A 16,113-nucleotide genomic window follows, 5' to 3' on the forward strand; every position below is an offset into this window, starting at 1 on the left:
ATGTAAAATTTATATATTCTAGATCAGGATTACTAGCGTGGCCATCTCGCTGTCCGTATGAACGTCTAGAGATTTGTGTTTCATCATGTAGGTTTTAGTTATGCCCTCCAAGCGCAATTTTATTTTAATGTTTTTTCACGCCTTCTTTTACATATTTATCGTTCTTTTTTATCGACACCACGGCATGGGGGTAGAGCTTTAAAGACTCCAAAATAATATTTACAAATAGGTGCGTTGCAGGTCCTTCAAAAAAAAATATTTGCCATGGTTTTATTCTAACTATAAGTTAGGTGTGTTTGGGTTATAATAAACTTTTCTTTGTTTCTTTTAAATAAGTAAATTATTAAAAACAAATATAGATTCTTTAAAACATAAATGTAAACACTTTATTGGTAAAATCGCCCACTGTGTTTCGGGTTGATTGAACCAGAGGCCGAAACGAATGCAACGAACTGACGGGTTGTTCGCCGCAAGTGACTTTGTCTATTTGATCATTTTCAAAGCAAATCTAGCAGAACAATTGACTTCACCCACTCCAACCTTCAAACATCTAATGACAGTGCACTTTGACCGCCCATCAACCGAAATCAGCTGCAATTATGCTGAAAACTCAAAACTGTACTTAATTCTCAATTTTCACTGGTAATCAATTTTGTAATTGAAGATTCGTTAAGAGGTTTTAGGCCCGCCAGCAGTCGCTTATTGTCCCCAGAGTGACCGCATCAAAAAGTTCCGTTCAATGGGCAAATGGAATACTTGAAACACAAGACTGTACAGTGCACAGCCTCCCTTCTTCTCGTTGACTTCGACTTTTGTGTCGTTGCATTTCGCTTGTTGAACAGTTTTGTGCTTTTAATTCTTATTTGAAATTGCATGCTCATCTCTTAAGTGGGCATGCTGCATTTATTTTTATTTATTCAAGTTTTCCCAGCTCCTTACAGTTCATTTTCATCTGCGTTCTCAGTGCTGCCCTTTTTAAATTCAAGCGGGTTGGGCAGTTTTCTGTTTCGCATTATCTGAGGAAAAAATTCTTATTAGTTTTGTTGTGCGACTCCGAGGCGGCTTCCCTGCTTCGCTGCGCTTTGGAGCTATTATTTAATTATTTTGTCAATGTAATGTTGTTTTCTGCTTTTGCCTTTTCTGTATTCGAAATTGCAAATAATACCAAAAAGCTGCAGCTGCCGAAAGAAAAATAAGAAATAAGGAAAGAGAATCCGGTTGGTGCTCGCAGGGGTTTTCACAGAGATTCCTTGGGGATGTATTTTTTTAAGATAAATATGTGAAATTATATGTATTATATAAAAGGCAATGTTAACATCCAAATAAAATATTTTGGCAGGGAACGAACAGTAATACATTTTTCCGTAGGTTTCTTTCGTCGGATGGTAAATATTAATGGCCTTATGAGTAGCTAGAATGTAAACATAAAATTCTTCAAGGAAAGTTTTGAAGGAGGTAATAAAACAACGGTCAATTGCTCGGAATAACAATAAACCTATGTCGTCTTACAAACATCATCTGAAGCAGCTGTAGGTCAAATGCATTTTGAAGAAGGTTTAAAGTTAAAAAACCAAGAATTTTATTTACTTTGTTTATTTGTTAAAAAATCCGATACTTATAGCTCTTGGTAAGCACTATAACTGGTTGTAAAATCGATTTCGGGCAATTATTGCATTCGACCGCATCATCCATAGTCAAAGTACCCCAATACTATTACCATAATTCTTACAGAAAAAAACTTGTAGCTATACTTCAGTTCTAATTTTATTTCAACAAACTACTACTGTGTTATTGGGAGAGCAATTTAATGCAATAATTTCATGAAATGAATAAACAACATTTCATGTATTCGCTTAAGTACGAAAGTTAACTATGAATTCAGACTAAATGCGTGAAATAGTGAGAAATAGCACTGCGCTTCTGACGGTTGTATCACAAAATTATCAAGTTTTCCATGGCTTCCTTACTAATCGGATCACGGTGTGACCATGTTATGACAATACAAAATTACATAATTTTCTGGTCTGGCATCTCTGTTCAAATCATTCCACGAATTTGTTTGTGTCGCATAAACAGGAGCTAATTTGATTTCACGTGTTTAAGAATTCATGAAATTTATAGCATAAACACAGTATACGTTTGTAAAGACGAAAGGAAAATAAATATATTTTAAACAACAATATTCCGATTTGTATGCCTTTATGTTTAACAAGCTGCTTATATGACTTATTGAGCTAGCCAACCAAATATCAGTGAACAAAACGTTAATTGGTTGCATTTATAGATCAAACAAAAATATTGTTTACTCAGACCTTATTGATGTGGTTTCTGAATTATCAATGACGTGAACAGACGTAATAATCAGTGGTGACCTCAATAAAAATAATTTAGAAGAAAAAGTTTTAAGGAAACCTTTAAGGGTATTGGATTTGCATATGTAATTTCATCTCATGTTGGTTGATTTCTCCAATTCTTGTGACACTTTTTTGGATGTGTTACTGGTTACTGACAGAAAAAAGATTCCCTTTATGACCAAATCTTTGTTTCAGCCTTTGAGCGGCTGATGACAAATCAAATTTTCAAATTTCTAGGCAAAAAAAACTACTAAATTAAAGAACAGAAGCTGTGAAACTGCCATACTTGACATAGTCGAGTATATTCGAAAGGAGGCGGATGAAAGCAGAATAACCTTTCTCGCATTACTGACTTTTCAAAAGCTTTTGACATGGTAAATTATAAAATGTTATGCACCAAATTAAGAACCATTTTTTTCTCCGACTGCAATGCATATAATGAAATCCTATCTTTATGGCAGAAGAGTCTGGTATATTCTAAAAAAATTTTAAGATTTATCCCAACATGTGGTATACCGCAGGGCTCGGTTCTCGGCCCTTTGTTATTCTCGTTTTACGTCAATGACCTTCCAAATGTGGTTACGATTTGTAAAGTCCACTTATATGCCGATAATTTGCACATGTAGTTTTCTGTTGAATGGTGTTAATAATTGTATAAGTATTTGTAATAGCGTACTGTCAAATGTTTTTAACTGGTCTAGTGATAATTGCATCAGTCTCAATCCTACCAAATTTAAGTGTTTCTTTATCTACAAGTAATTGTTTGCATTTAGAACATATCCTAATTTAGTGATTACCGTACAGAGAAAATGAATCAAGTATATTGCACTCAATCTGAGAATATTCGTACTCAAAAAAAATCCAAGAGCAAAAATTCTTACTTTGAGACCATTATTTTTCCGATTGTTCCTATGGGAGCTATATGCTATAGTCGTCCGATCCGGCTCGTTCCGACTTATATACTACCTGCAATAGAAATACAACTTTTGGGAAAGTTTCATGCAGATAGCTTTAAAACTGAGAGACTAGTTTGCGTAGAAACGGACGGACAGACGGACATGGCTAGATCGACTCTCCTAGTGATGCCGATCGAGAATATATATACTTTATAGGGTAGGAAATGTCTCCTTCACTGCGTTGCCAACTTCTGACTGAAATTATAATACCCTCTGCAAGGGTATAAAAAGAATCACAATACTCGAAGTGAACTCGGAACCTCAAAACCTTGGGTGTTGGCTTCCTGGTCCGGACATCTCAGACCGCTAGACCACGGATTTTGAGTACATTTTGCCTCATTATTAGCACATTTTTTCTCAAATTCAGAATATGTCCTCAGTTTAAGAATTTTTTCTTAAATTGAGTACAAATTTTCTTAATGTGAATTTTTGGGCAAAATCAGTACTCAAAATGAGTATATCCTCAAGTTGAGAATTCAAACTCTCAATTTCTGAACGTCAGAATTTTCTCTGTATAATTTTTTTTTTTATTTATTTTTCCGATTGTTTCCATGGAGCTAAATGATATAGTCGCCCAATTTTGATCATATTTAAACCATATTTCTAGATAATAAAACAGTACTATATATTAAAAAACAAAACAAAATTCAACAAGAAAGGAAGCAAACTTCGGAAAGCCGAAGTTTATATACCCTTGCAGCTATTTCAATAATTATTTGTAAACAATAATTATTTGTAAACATTGAAGCTATGATGATTTATTAATAAATTGACAGTTTAGAATTACGTTTTTAATTTTATTAAAATCGGAATACGATGTCATATTGCTGCCATAGGAACTATCGAATAATTGAGCTGCAAACCATCATAGCTTCAATGTTTTTCGATATATACGCAAGTTAATCAAATTTTAATATTTTAAAGAATATTTAATTTTTGCAATAGCTGCAAGAGTATATGAACTTCGGCTTGCCGAAGTTTGCTTCCTGTCTTGTTTTGTTTTTAAATGTTGCTGAAATATATTTTGTTTTATTAAAATTCATCCTGTATAGTTTGGCGACATTATTTAAACATTTAGCTACTTTTTTAGGTAAACGGTCAAATTATATCTGACTTTTTATGGCAGCCATATGAGTTAGTGGTTGGAATTTGGTAAACGTTGTTAAGTATGCATAATTGTGTTCAAGCATACAAGCTAAAATATTGAACACCTTTCATCAATAAATAAATTAGTCATCACAAAAATATTAAATTAATAAATTATATAATATATAATACAATAGTATTAATTTAATGTTTTAATAAATCAGTCATCACAAAAATATTACATTAATAAATCATATAATATATAATAAAATATTAAATTAATGTTTTTAAATTTCAAATTTGTTATTACACGATGTGTAGTGTATTTTTCGTATTCCTGGAACCTGGGTAACATTTTTCCATTTTTACTGCAACAGTATTGTTAATGTTTCGATTTCATTGGCGCCAACGTTTATAACTTGAATTCCGTTAATGTTGTCTTGAGCGCATTTAAAAAAATCCAGTGGACTGGTCGATTTCGGACGCAACAAACATAAAATAAAAAAAAAAAAAACATTTATATATTTTTTTGTGGAAAAATTTGTTAATAACCTTTAACTAAGGACCTCTCCTTAGGCATAAAAGCACAGATGTGTTTGGTAACAATTGTGGTAATAAAACGGAAAAAAAGATTTTTGATTTCGGACGCGACATTAAATTCATTATTATTATTTTTATCTAAAAACCTTTGGCTTTAACTTAGAAACGTGATATTTTGTTTGATCCAAAAGCATCCACAGAAGCCATAACAATTAAACGAAAATTTAACAAAATGTTGCTGAGAAAAATAGTTAGTGTTGTTTCTGTTCCAAGGTCGCATATCTTAGTGGTGTAATCGTTCATTAAATGTAAATGTAAATCTGGAAAGAAAATATGAAAATAAACTGAATTAGGTCCTTTTTTCTCGTCTTGATGATAAACTAAAAGTCGATTTTATACTTGAAACCTTGAACATTTATAGTACGTTTGAGTCTATGCTGGTCGGCAAAAAAAAAATCAATTTGTGTATACATGTGCGTTCCAGAAATTTCGGAAACGTGTGTGTCTGTGAAGCTTATGGTCAGCGTAGAAAACGAAATATGAACGCTGAAATATATATTTACAACTAAACTTATTGAATAATAAAGTGGCCGAAATATCTGGAACGCATTTTAATAAGGTACATGTGCATTTTACATTGTAGCTGGGCAAATGGCATAAACGCACACACACAAACAGTCACTTGTGCACTTGTTTGCTGGTCAGCATGAACACTCACACACACAACACAAAAAAATTATGAAGTATTAAAATGTTACCAAAACAATAATTTGTTTAACTTGTAAGTGAAAATTATAAATAATCCTATTACAATTAAACTTCACTTATTTACTTTAAAGTATAAATACACTACTCAAATTATCTTCTCTTACCGATAACTTCACACATTGAATTCAACTTGCCGAAATATAAGCAATACGAAAAGCAGAGCAAGCGGGACAACATGTTTAGATTTCGGGATTTCCAATTTCGTAAATGTCTTTTTCCCTCTGACTTTTTGGACTTTAGACGCCATCTTGAAATACCAATTTCCAGCATCAACTGTACCACTTCAATGGTAACAAGAAAGGAAGCAAACTTCGGCAAGCCGAAGTTCATATACCCTTGCAGCTATTTCAAAAACTAAATACTCTTGAAAACGTTAAAATTTTGCGTGTATGTTTAAAAACATTGAAGCTATTATGATTTGCAGCTTAATTTTGATAGTTTCTATGGCAGCTATACGATTGTTCCTATGGGAGCTATATGCTATAGTCGTCCGATTTTGTTGAAATTTAAACCGTAATTCTGAAATATTTAACCATTACTATATCTCGAAGAACTAAAAAAAAATTAAAAAACACCAAAGTTATAATTTTTTTTATTTTATGTTACCGATTGTTCCTATGGGAGCTATGTGCTATAGACGTCCGATCCGGCTCGATCCGACTTATATACTACCTGCAATAGAAATACAACTTTTGGGAAAGTTTCATGCAGATAGCTTAAAAACTGAGAGACTAGTTTGCGTAGAAACGGACTGACAGACGGACATGGCTAGTGATGCTGATCAAGAATATATATACTTTATAGGGTCGGAGATGTCTCCTTCACTGCGTTGCCAACTTCTGACTGAAATTATAATACCCTCTGCAAGGGTATAAAAATGGAAATCTGTTGTTAATATCTAACTAGTCGTTCAACTTTACAATTATTTTTTTGTGTGTAGTTAATATTTATATATACTTTAATGGGGAACTATCACCACTAACAAGAGGAAACAACCACAAAAGACAGCTGACTGATATGGACTTTCATTAAAGTTGCCATTTTACTTATTTTACCAGATGCAAAAAGTAGCTTTATTTTTTATACCCTTGCAGAGGGTATTATAATTTCAGTCAGAAGTTTGCAACGCAGTGAAGGAGACATCTCCGACCCTATAAAGTATATATATTCTTGATCAGCATCACTAGGCGAGTCGATCTAGCCATGTCCGTCTGTCCGTCAGTTTCTACGCAAACTAGTCTCTCAGTTTTAAAGCTATCTGCATGAAACTTTCCCAAAAGTTGTCTTTCTATTGCAGGTAGTATATAAGTCGGAAGGAGCCGGATCGGACGACAATAGCATATAGCTCCCATAGGAACAATCGAAAAAATAAATTTAAAAAAATTATAACTTTGCTGTTTTTTAATTTTTTTTTAAACTTCGACATATGGTAATGGTTAAATATTTCAGAATTACGGTTTAGATACCATAAATAAAACCATCAGCTTCCTTGTCGTCCAAGTTGGCAAATGCCTCGGTCGCATTATGGATGTCATGGTTTTTAATACATTTCGTTTTGATTTGCGACAATTCAAAAGTAAGCAAACCCAGATCAGCTGTTAGTGGCACTCTTATGTCGGAATAGCATTAGCTAAATGCTAATGAGCCAATGGAATGAGGCACATTTATTTATTATCTAATAATGCTATAACTTGCTATAATTCACAGGCCTATCAGTCGGTCACAATTGCCCCACCTGTACGTCGTGATGGCTTTTCCAGATGATATAATTGTCAAGAACTTAAGCCTATTGTTCACGTCCTCCGAAATGTATCCGCATCTCGTTTTACAACGCCAATGATCTCACTGGCAAAAATCCTTAAACTGGAGCGTTACATTTCCTCTAAGTAAATTGACGTCATTCTGATAAATAAAAAACACATTTTAACAGTTTTTCTCACGTTAGGGTTTTAAGCTATAACTTTAATTCCAACTTGGGGACTGGAACGTTCACAGTGTTGGGAAAGGTAACAGTGTTTTGGATCTAGGTAAGATACAAGGTATTTAAAAAGAACTATGTACCTAGGTAACGTAAAAGGTACACCATTTGAGAAGTAATGTTGAAGGTAAAACAAAGCTTAAAAAAACATTTTTTAATATTTTTTTTAATTTTACGAAGTTGTACATGAACTATGATATTGTGTATACGCTCTGGCAATTCAGTCTGTTGTAGAAACAATTAAAAAGAAACATCTTATATCTTGCATATCCGGTGGAATTAATTCAAGTTTCAGTCAAATTATGTATTATTTTTTATTTGCATTTAATTTGAAACTAAAAACATGTTAGTAGAAATACCTAACATAGCAAATTCTTAAGATAAAAAAAATCTTTATCTAGGTAAGCTAATATGTTATTCTCACATTCTTTTACCTAGGTATCAAACATTTGTACCTAGGAACAAGCGTCTAGGTACACCACAACACTGAATACTCAAAGTTTTGCGGTTGCAGCCGCTAGTCTCCCAGAGGTGCTAAGATAGTTCTTGTTACTGGGCGCACTTTCCATTTGATACCAGTAGGAACCCAGCTGCAATTATGCTATAATATTACTTCGTAAAAACTAAGCTCTGATCTCATTCCGCTTAAAATACTTACATGCGCCACGGCTTCGACCCATCTGGCTAGCCCAAGGCATCTTCCGTGTGGGGCTAGTATTGGTCGTTTTAAAGAACATCGAAAATCCAGTGATCTAAGTTGCCCGCAGGGTTTTAATGTTGCCGAAATGGCCTTGCCTTTCAGATCAAGTCTGCCGATGCCGCCTCAGCTGGTAACAGAAAACGAGCTTCTGAGCTGCAACTAACTGCAGTTAACAATCCTGGAATCAGAAAAATTAGTTAAGTTTTTGTTTAGTTCTTTGATATATAATTATGATTTATTATTTAAGAATAACGTTTAAAATTTGATTTAAACTAAAAAATAAATTAAAAAATATTTTAACTTGTTTTTATTTCTTTTTGATAAAGTAACGGCTTAATAATACAGAGTACGCTTTAAATTTTATACAAATCGGAAAATTATATGATATAGCTTTCATAATTGAATTGAAAATCATCGTAGTTTCAATGTTATCAATACACAAATAAATCAAAAATAAGAAGTTTTAAACAATATTTAATTTTGCAATAGCTGTAAGGCTTAATAAACGTGTCGAAGTTTGCTTTCTGTCTTGTTTGTAATAAGTTTTAATATGTAAGATTTTCTGAAATTTCTGAAAATTTAAATTAAAGTGTAAATGGCTCTTATAATGGTTTGCTTTAAATCAATAAAAAATGCACAGTAGCTGGCGCGTTCATACTAATAAATTCGAATGTTGTTCGTCGATTTCTTTATTGTTGTTGCTCCTAATCATCACATTAGGCCACTTTTAATTATTAGTTCAAATGCGAAAATATATTTGTGAGCATATTAACACAAGCAAAATATAAAAAGGAATCGAATAACAAAGAGGTTCGCTACTGGCTTTCAGAGAATTGTTAGAGATCAGATGTGTATCACTTGTAATTAATGTGAATACCCAAAAAACGCAAGTTAAAATAACTAATGAAACTAAGAGTTTTTAATGGCGGGTGTGAGGAGCAAACGTTAAGTTTGTATATGTACATACAGAATATATGTATACATATTTAATTTAATATCAATTAATACATTGTTTGAACCCAAACAAAAACATTGTTCGGGACTCAGATGCTCCAGGAGGCTTAGCAAATGGGGGCCCGGTACTTTGCCACTTTATATTCCTCAGTTTCTAAACATTTTTTTTCGTTTTGTTTGTGTTTCTGGGTCAATTCCGCAGACGGAAGCCGTTTGACTAGAATAAACTTTGTCCACAAAGCTCGGCTTTGTGTGAGCAGTCAACAGACAAGCGGACCGAAATAGTACAGACAGAGCGTTTTTTTGGGCTTTTGTTGTCTGCTTTTCTCAACACTTTTTTCATTATCTTTTGCGCGAACAATCTCTCTTAAACTATGTACTTTTTTGAACTAGTCTTTCTATTAAACTTATCACAAGAAATGAGCAAAAATATAATTGGCATAAGAGAAAAGCCTATTGAATTGTGAGTTATACAGCTTTAAAAATAATTTACTTAAACTAGAAGTCAAACTGTATATAAATGTAAAAATGAAAAAAATATCAGGGCTATTGAGCTGAATTATTTGATAGTTCCTATATGATATCGTTATCCGATTTTAATAAAATTGATACCGTAATTCTGAACTGTCAAATTATTGATTAGTCAAAAAGAACTTCTTAAAATACTACAAAATAAAAAAGTTAAATTTTTAAACAAATTATTTTTAATATTTTATTGTTCCCATGGGAGCTTTATGTTATAGTCGTCCGATTTTGATGAAATTTAAACCGTAATTCTGAAATCCTTAACCATTGGTATATGTCGAAGGGTTCTTTGTTACTCCTCAGACATCTGCTGCGCAGAAACCAAAAAGTCGAAAGCGTCATCTTTTGCAAAAAGCACACATAAAGGCATATCTGACTGTAACTGATCGTGCTTAATTTAAATTTTCTTAATAACTTCCAAAACAAGTTTTTAATTTGAAAATAAGAAAGGAAGCAAACTTCGACAGGCCAAAGTTCATATACCCTTGCAGCTATTTCAAAAATTAAATATTCTTGAAAACATTAAAATTAAAGCATTGAAGCTATCATGATTTGCAGCTCCATTATTCGATAGTTCCTATGACGGCTATACGATATCGTTTTCTTACTTATATACTACCTGCAAAAGAAAGACAACGTTTGGGAAAGTTTTATGCAGATAGCTTTAAAACTGATAGACTAGTTGGCGTAGAAACGGACGAATAGACGGACATGGGCAGATCGACTCTCCTAGCGATGCTGATCAAGAATATATATACTTTGTAGGGTCGGAAACGTCTCCTTCACTGTGTGGCAAACTTTTGAGTGAAATTATAATACCCCCTTTAAGTGTATAAAAATAGTCAAATGAAAATTTTTTGAGAAATTTTAATATTTTCATATTTAAAATAACTTAAAACCGCAGTGGATCAATCATTGTGTGGGACGGCACGACTTTCTTACGCCTTTAAGGGGTGGTTTCTGCATTTTGCAGCCGAAAAAAACGTGTTTTTTTAGGATTTTTTTTTTGAATAAACAACTGAGGTAAGCCCCTGATATTTTTTTAGTTATAGTATTTTGTATATATCTTTATTTATTATGTACAAAAATTTGCAATCGGAATATATAAACAGGGAGAGGAGACTTTTGCGCGTCAAACACGTAGTTTTCGGCTGCGGAAGTCAAAAAAAAGTCAAATGTCATCCTCTTTTATATACTTTTGTCTGTAGCCCCTTAAAAAACTGTGAAAAAAATGTTAAATATATAAAAAAGTTGTGCCATTGTATGTAAAACAAAGAAATTAAATTTTTTAACCACAAATTGTTGAGTAAACAAATTGTGAATATTTTGTGGTATTTTTACGGGCCATAAGCAAGACCCTGATACCAACTGTACCAAATTGACAATTGTGACAATTGGTTAAACATTTGGCTGGAATCTATTCCGCAATGTCAAAAAATTGTGTTCGAGAAAAACACGTTCAAATTTTTTTGCGCCCCAGGGCACTCGACCACACCCTATTTTAGGGGATATCTTTCGTAATTTAAAAGATTCTTTAAACATGTATCCATACAAAAATCCAAACAAAAATTTGATTTTTTTTAACACACAAGGTAGAAACCCCCACAGTATGAGTGTTATGGTCTTCACAAATCTATTTGTTGCGAAGGTTGCGTAAATGTTTCTTGTGGTCGGGGTAACTCGACTATAGCGATATTTTATTTTTGTTTTCGAGTAGCAGTGAAAATTGCCACAAAGTCAAACGCTATTAAGGAATCCATGTTTTACCGACCAGCGAATACAGCAAGGCGAATTCAAGCACGTTTTCCGAGCAGGAGTCGAGGAAAAAGTGTCGCGGAAAAGGAGGTGGAAGAAAAACTTAACATCACCACAGATCATCAATTCTATGTTGGCATTCGTTAGTTTTAAAATTTCTCAATTTCAGTGACGAGCGGCTGTTGTTACTGGCCGTGTAATTATGTTTTCATACGGACATCCAATTTAATAGCGCTCGGCATAGAACAAACTAAAACTACTTTCATTTTGTTGAATCGGCTGATTTTGATTTGATGGAGTGACACTTATAAAGCACTTTTCTCGCCCAGACGCACATACATCCGCACAAGCAGACGGCTCACACGCACTCCAATTTATTTGCACGTTGCGTGTGGGTAGAGACACCAAGCCCAGCACCAACCAGCCAGCAGCTAGCAGCCAGCAGTCAGCAGTCATCGACAATCGACGACCGGGGGCAACAGTCGCCGACGAAAAGCAACAGCCATCGGAAAAAAGGAGAGGAGCCCAGTGTCCGAGTGTCATGGCCAAGTCCACGTAAATTGTCAATAATGCTGCTTCGGCATTGTTGTTTTGCACTTTGGCCGTGATTTGATTTCGACCCTCCCGCACCGCTTTTCGCTGGCGCTTGTTGACTTTTTCCTTAGCTGAGTTTATGCCAATAGCTTTTGGCCGAAATGTCACTTTTTTATTGTCTTTTTATGAGCGCAGCGTGTCGTTTGGCTTTTTCTGCCCGTTTTGGCTCCGTTACGGCGTGCCTTTGCCATGCTGTTAAGTGTGCGCCGCAGCTTTCGATTAACGAAAATTATTTCACTACCTTAGTGCCCAAATGAGGGTCTTTTTCCCAGCCCCTCTCCCGAATGCCTACAGTCTTGAACCACGTGGAAAGCCCACCTCCGCCGTGAAAATTGACTAAAGCGATTTAGTTATTCAGACGAGCATTGAATTCCTTTTTGCACACGGTCCTCGAGCCACTCAATTGGACAAGTTAGACGGTGGCGTTTTATATTTCTGTTTGGCGCCGAGCAGATCTCTGAGGTAAATGTGCGCCGAGCATTTCAATTGCAGCCTTTTGATAAATGGCCAACCAGCAGAGCGGTGGCAGCGGCTTTCGTTGCCTGAACTACATTTGACGAGCGTCGTCAGTGCCGTCGTGGGTGAAAATGGCCAAAATTCCATTCAGCTTTCGCCCATTTGAAAACATCGGCACAAAAGGGGCCGTTAGCAGCCAGATGCACTGAGCACCAGTCCAGGCCCAGTTAAACTAGCAATCACTCAGAAAAATATAACCAACAATATCAGTGACCCTTTCAGTTAAGTATAGTTTTTAGGTTTTAAATATGCTTTGGAAAACAAGAGTTCTTCTTGTTTAAGTTGGTATAGTAACTACTCCATGAGCTTTATAAAAGACTTATTCTTTTAATATAAACAAAATATTTTTTATTCTTTGAGATTTATATAAGAAATAAATTAAAATGTATACTCAATCGTCTGCCGGTGACTAAGACAATAAAGAGGTGTTGCGTTATTTTAAATTTTTATGCCGAACAAATAAAAATTAATGTTTAAATAGTGGGCTGTCCACACATTCCATTGTTTCGTATAAATAATAATAAATAAATTTGCTGAAAATCAATTGATCTCATAAACATCTTTATTTACTTAAACAAGCCCATAAGATTTTGCGCTATACATTTTCGTAGAGTGGAACAGTTGGGTATTCAAAGAGTTGCCCACCAACTAGATAGCTGGGAGAAGCCTTTAACAAATTTTGTAGCACAAGGTCAGAGCCGTTCTTAAAACATCTCACACAGGCCCTACATAATTTCTATGACCATTCCTTGCCCCAGCGACACAGATTACGTGCCTGTGCCTCTGCCTGTGCCTGCCGCATTTCTCATGCACGTTTCAACTTGCCGCATGCAAATGGCATCCAAGTGGCAGTCTGCAGCTCCAACTGCTGCCCCGGTTGGGACTCAGTTGCCATGTTCTTCGCGCTGCAGAGCTGGGCCATTTTCACGCCTCCCCCGGCAGTCACTAATTTTACTTTCAGGCCGAACCAGCTCCCACTGAGCGCCGGAGTCGGTCACGCATGCGCCTCACGTAGCCCGCTCACGTTTGTTGGCAACGGTCTGTGGTCTGTGAACTTTCGTGAAAGTTCTGCCTGGTGAGTGCATAAATCTTCCACCTAGCTGTTGCTCTGGTCTCTGGGATCTGGTCTCTGGGATCTGAAATCTGGGATCTGAAATCTGGAATCTGGAAACTGGAATCTTGAATCTGGTGGATGCGATCTAGACAATCGCTTCCCTGACTACTTAACGGCTGTGTAGCCACAGCGGTTCCCACATCAGCGGATGGGCATTGTTTCGCTTACGCATAATTATGATGACAATATAAGTTTAAATTATTCCAAGAGATTCGGCGGGTTCTGGCCGCTTTGTGAGGTTGAGTTGGCTTGCCCGTTCTTACCGCAACCTGCATTGCCCTAATGGCCTCCGCGGTGGGGCAATAACGTTAATTACAAGTTATTGGCATTTGCCAGCACGAAGTCTTTGGCACTTCCTTTTCGTCTATAATTTGTTTATTTTATAACATCTGCAGCTGCGGCGACTGCGACTGCGACTGCCACACACTCATAATGGGGCATTATGAGCGCGTACGTCGTCGCATTAAAAGAAACATAACAACTACGTGACTAATTATGTTGATATCAAACTTGTTCCCCTTTCCCTTTTCGCCGCCATTAAAGTTCATTCTCTTCTGGCGAGTGTATGCGGTTGCGAAAGAAAGTGAAATTAATGTTAAGTACGCGTGAAACATGTAAGTTCGGTGGGAGCTTAGGAACAGTTTTTTCAGGATCACAAATATCCATGGAACGTGTTTCTGTTTTAACTGAAATAAATTAACAAGCTGCTGATGAGATTAACGCGAGTAGAAGCCAGGAAACAACTGCAGAGGAGGTGTCCATTAGTCCCTCTTCGTGTGCCTTGTGTGAGCTTATCAGATTGAAGGTTCATTCAACCCGACATTGGCAAACTTTCAATTTAACTGAAAGTGATTCTCTTTTACGGTAATACGCAGCTAGAATTTTCACCGAGCACAACAACAGAAAGGCAGCAGCAGAAATGCACATAAAAAATAGTTGCACGTATTTTAGTAGAGGCAACGACAAAAACAGAAGCCGAAAACGAAACTACAAACCGAAACGAAAACTTAAACGCGACCAGACAATAAAAAAGTGAAAAACCCAATGCCTCCCCTGGCACAACCGAGTGCATGAGAAAATATGTAAAGCAGCAATTAGACGATGACAAAGTGGAGAATGGAAACCGAAAGTGCGTAATTAATTTCGTTTTTCATAGCAGGCCAATGAGAAATGCTAAGCAGGCGTTGGGCACTGTTTTCGTACACACTTGAGCCGCCCAATGTACTCCTAGTAAGTTGGCAACCCAAGCATACAAATATAAATTTAATAAGAACCATATTTCTAAAAAGCCTGTCAAAGGCAATTTAAATCCCAGTGCAAACAAACAGGCACATGCATCCTCCCTACACCCCACCACAGCACAGCACACCACACCACACCCACCGAAGCACACACGACCTAAAACAACAACCAACAAGGGGCACAACTGATGTGCGGTTTTGGTTTCATGGCTTACGGTTTTGATTGCTGCCATCGCTCAATTGATTTTTCACTAATGCCATCGATTGGCAAGCCCAAAACCGAAATAAAAGTGAAATGCAAAGCATTAAAAAAGCAGAACTTAAACGCCAAAATAAACAATTTGCCAGGCGTTGATGTGTGTGCGCGTGCGAGTTGTTTGAGTCAAACAATACATAAAAATTGACGAGAAAGAAAGGAAAGAGCTTATGTTTGACATGAAATTAAATCGCATCCGAAATGGGAAAATGTTCCGCGGTAGACAATAAAACTAAAATAGGATTAGTTGCGGTCTGTGCTTAATTTGAAAGTGCGAAATGCAGGCCGGGTTTCGGATTGGTTTTGTACAAAAAAGCGACAAATGAAACCAAACAATAAGCGATTCGGACCCGCTTCAATGCAGCAGCGGAAAAATTAAGCTTAACCATTGTCAGCAGATTGGGTCAAGTTAGATGGAACTGATGATTTGTTATGCCCTTGCAGATGGTATAATAAAAATGCTTATATATATACTTTGTTAGGTCGGAAATGTCTGCTACACTTCATTATAATATCCTAAAAGAAGGCTGAAAAAGTGAAATCCTGACAATTAGAAATTTTTCAAAAACGGGCCTAACGAATTTTTATAGCCTTGCAGAGGGTATTATAATTCCAGTCAGAAGTTTGCAACGCAGTGAAAAAGACTTCTCCGACCCTATAAAGTATATATGTATATTCTTGATCAGCATCACTGGGAGAGTCAATCTAGCCATGACCGTCTGTCCGTCTGTCTGTCCATATGTCCGTCCTTCTGTCCGTCCATTTCTACACCCAGA

General features: G+C 35.9%; 1 protein-coding gene and 1 long non-coding RNA gene across 3 annotated transcripts; one reads left to right on the forward strand and one right to left on the reverse strand.

Moving 5' to 3' along the window:
* Positions 1 to 5,048: 5,048 nt before the first annotated feature.
* On the reverse strand, positions 5,049 to 12,590 carry LOC128256406 (uncharacterized). Of its 2 annotated transcripts, none has more exons than XR_008267775.1 (3): positions 12,503 to 12,590; positions 8,341 to 8,560; positions 5,049 to 5,256 (listed from the first exon to the last, which is right to left on the reverse strand). It is a non-coding gene; the product is annotated as an uncharacterized LOC128256406 (long non-coding RNA). The 2 variants fall into 2 exon arrangements; XR_008267776.1 differs by lacking the exon at positions 5,049 to 5,256 and adding an exon at positions 8,204 to 8,283.
* Positions 12,591 to 15,269: 2,679 nt separating this feature from the next.
* On the forward strand, positions 15,270 to 15,436 carry LOC128256397 (uncharacterized). Its single transcript, XM_052986737.1, is given in 2 exon segments — positions 15,270 to 15,390; positions 15,393 to 15,436. Coding segments are annotated over 2 exon segments (165 nt in total).
* Positions 15,437 to 16,113: the final 677 nt, after the last annotated feature.

Source organism: Drosophila gunungcola (assembly GCF_025200985.1).
Source record: "Drosophila gunungcola strain Sukarami chromosome 2R unlocalized genomic scaffold, Dgunungcola_SK_2 000017F, whole genome shotgun sequence".
Classification (NCBI taxonomy): Eukaryota; Metazoa; Arthropoda; class Insecta; order Diptera; family Drosophilidae; genus Drosophila; species Drosophila gunungcola.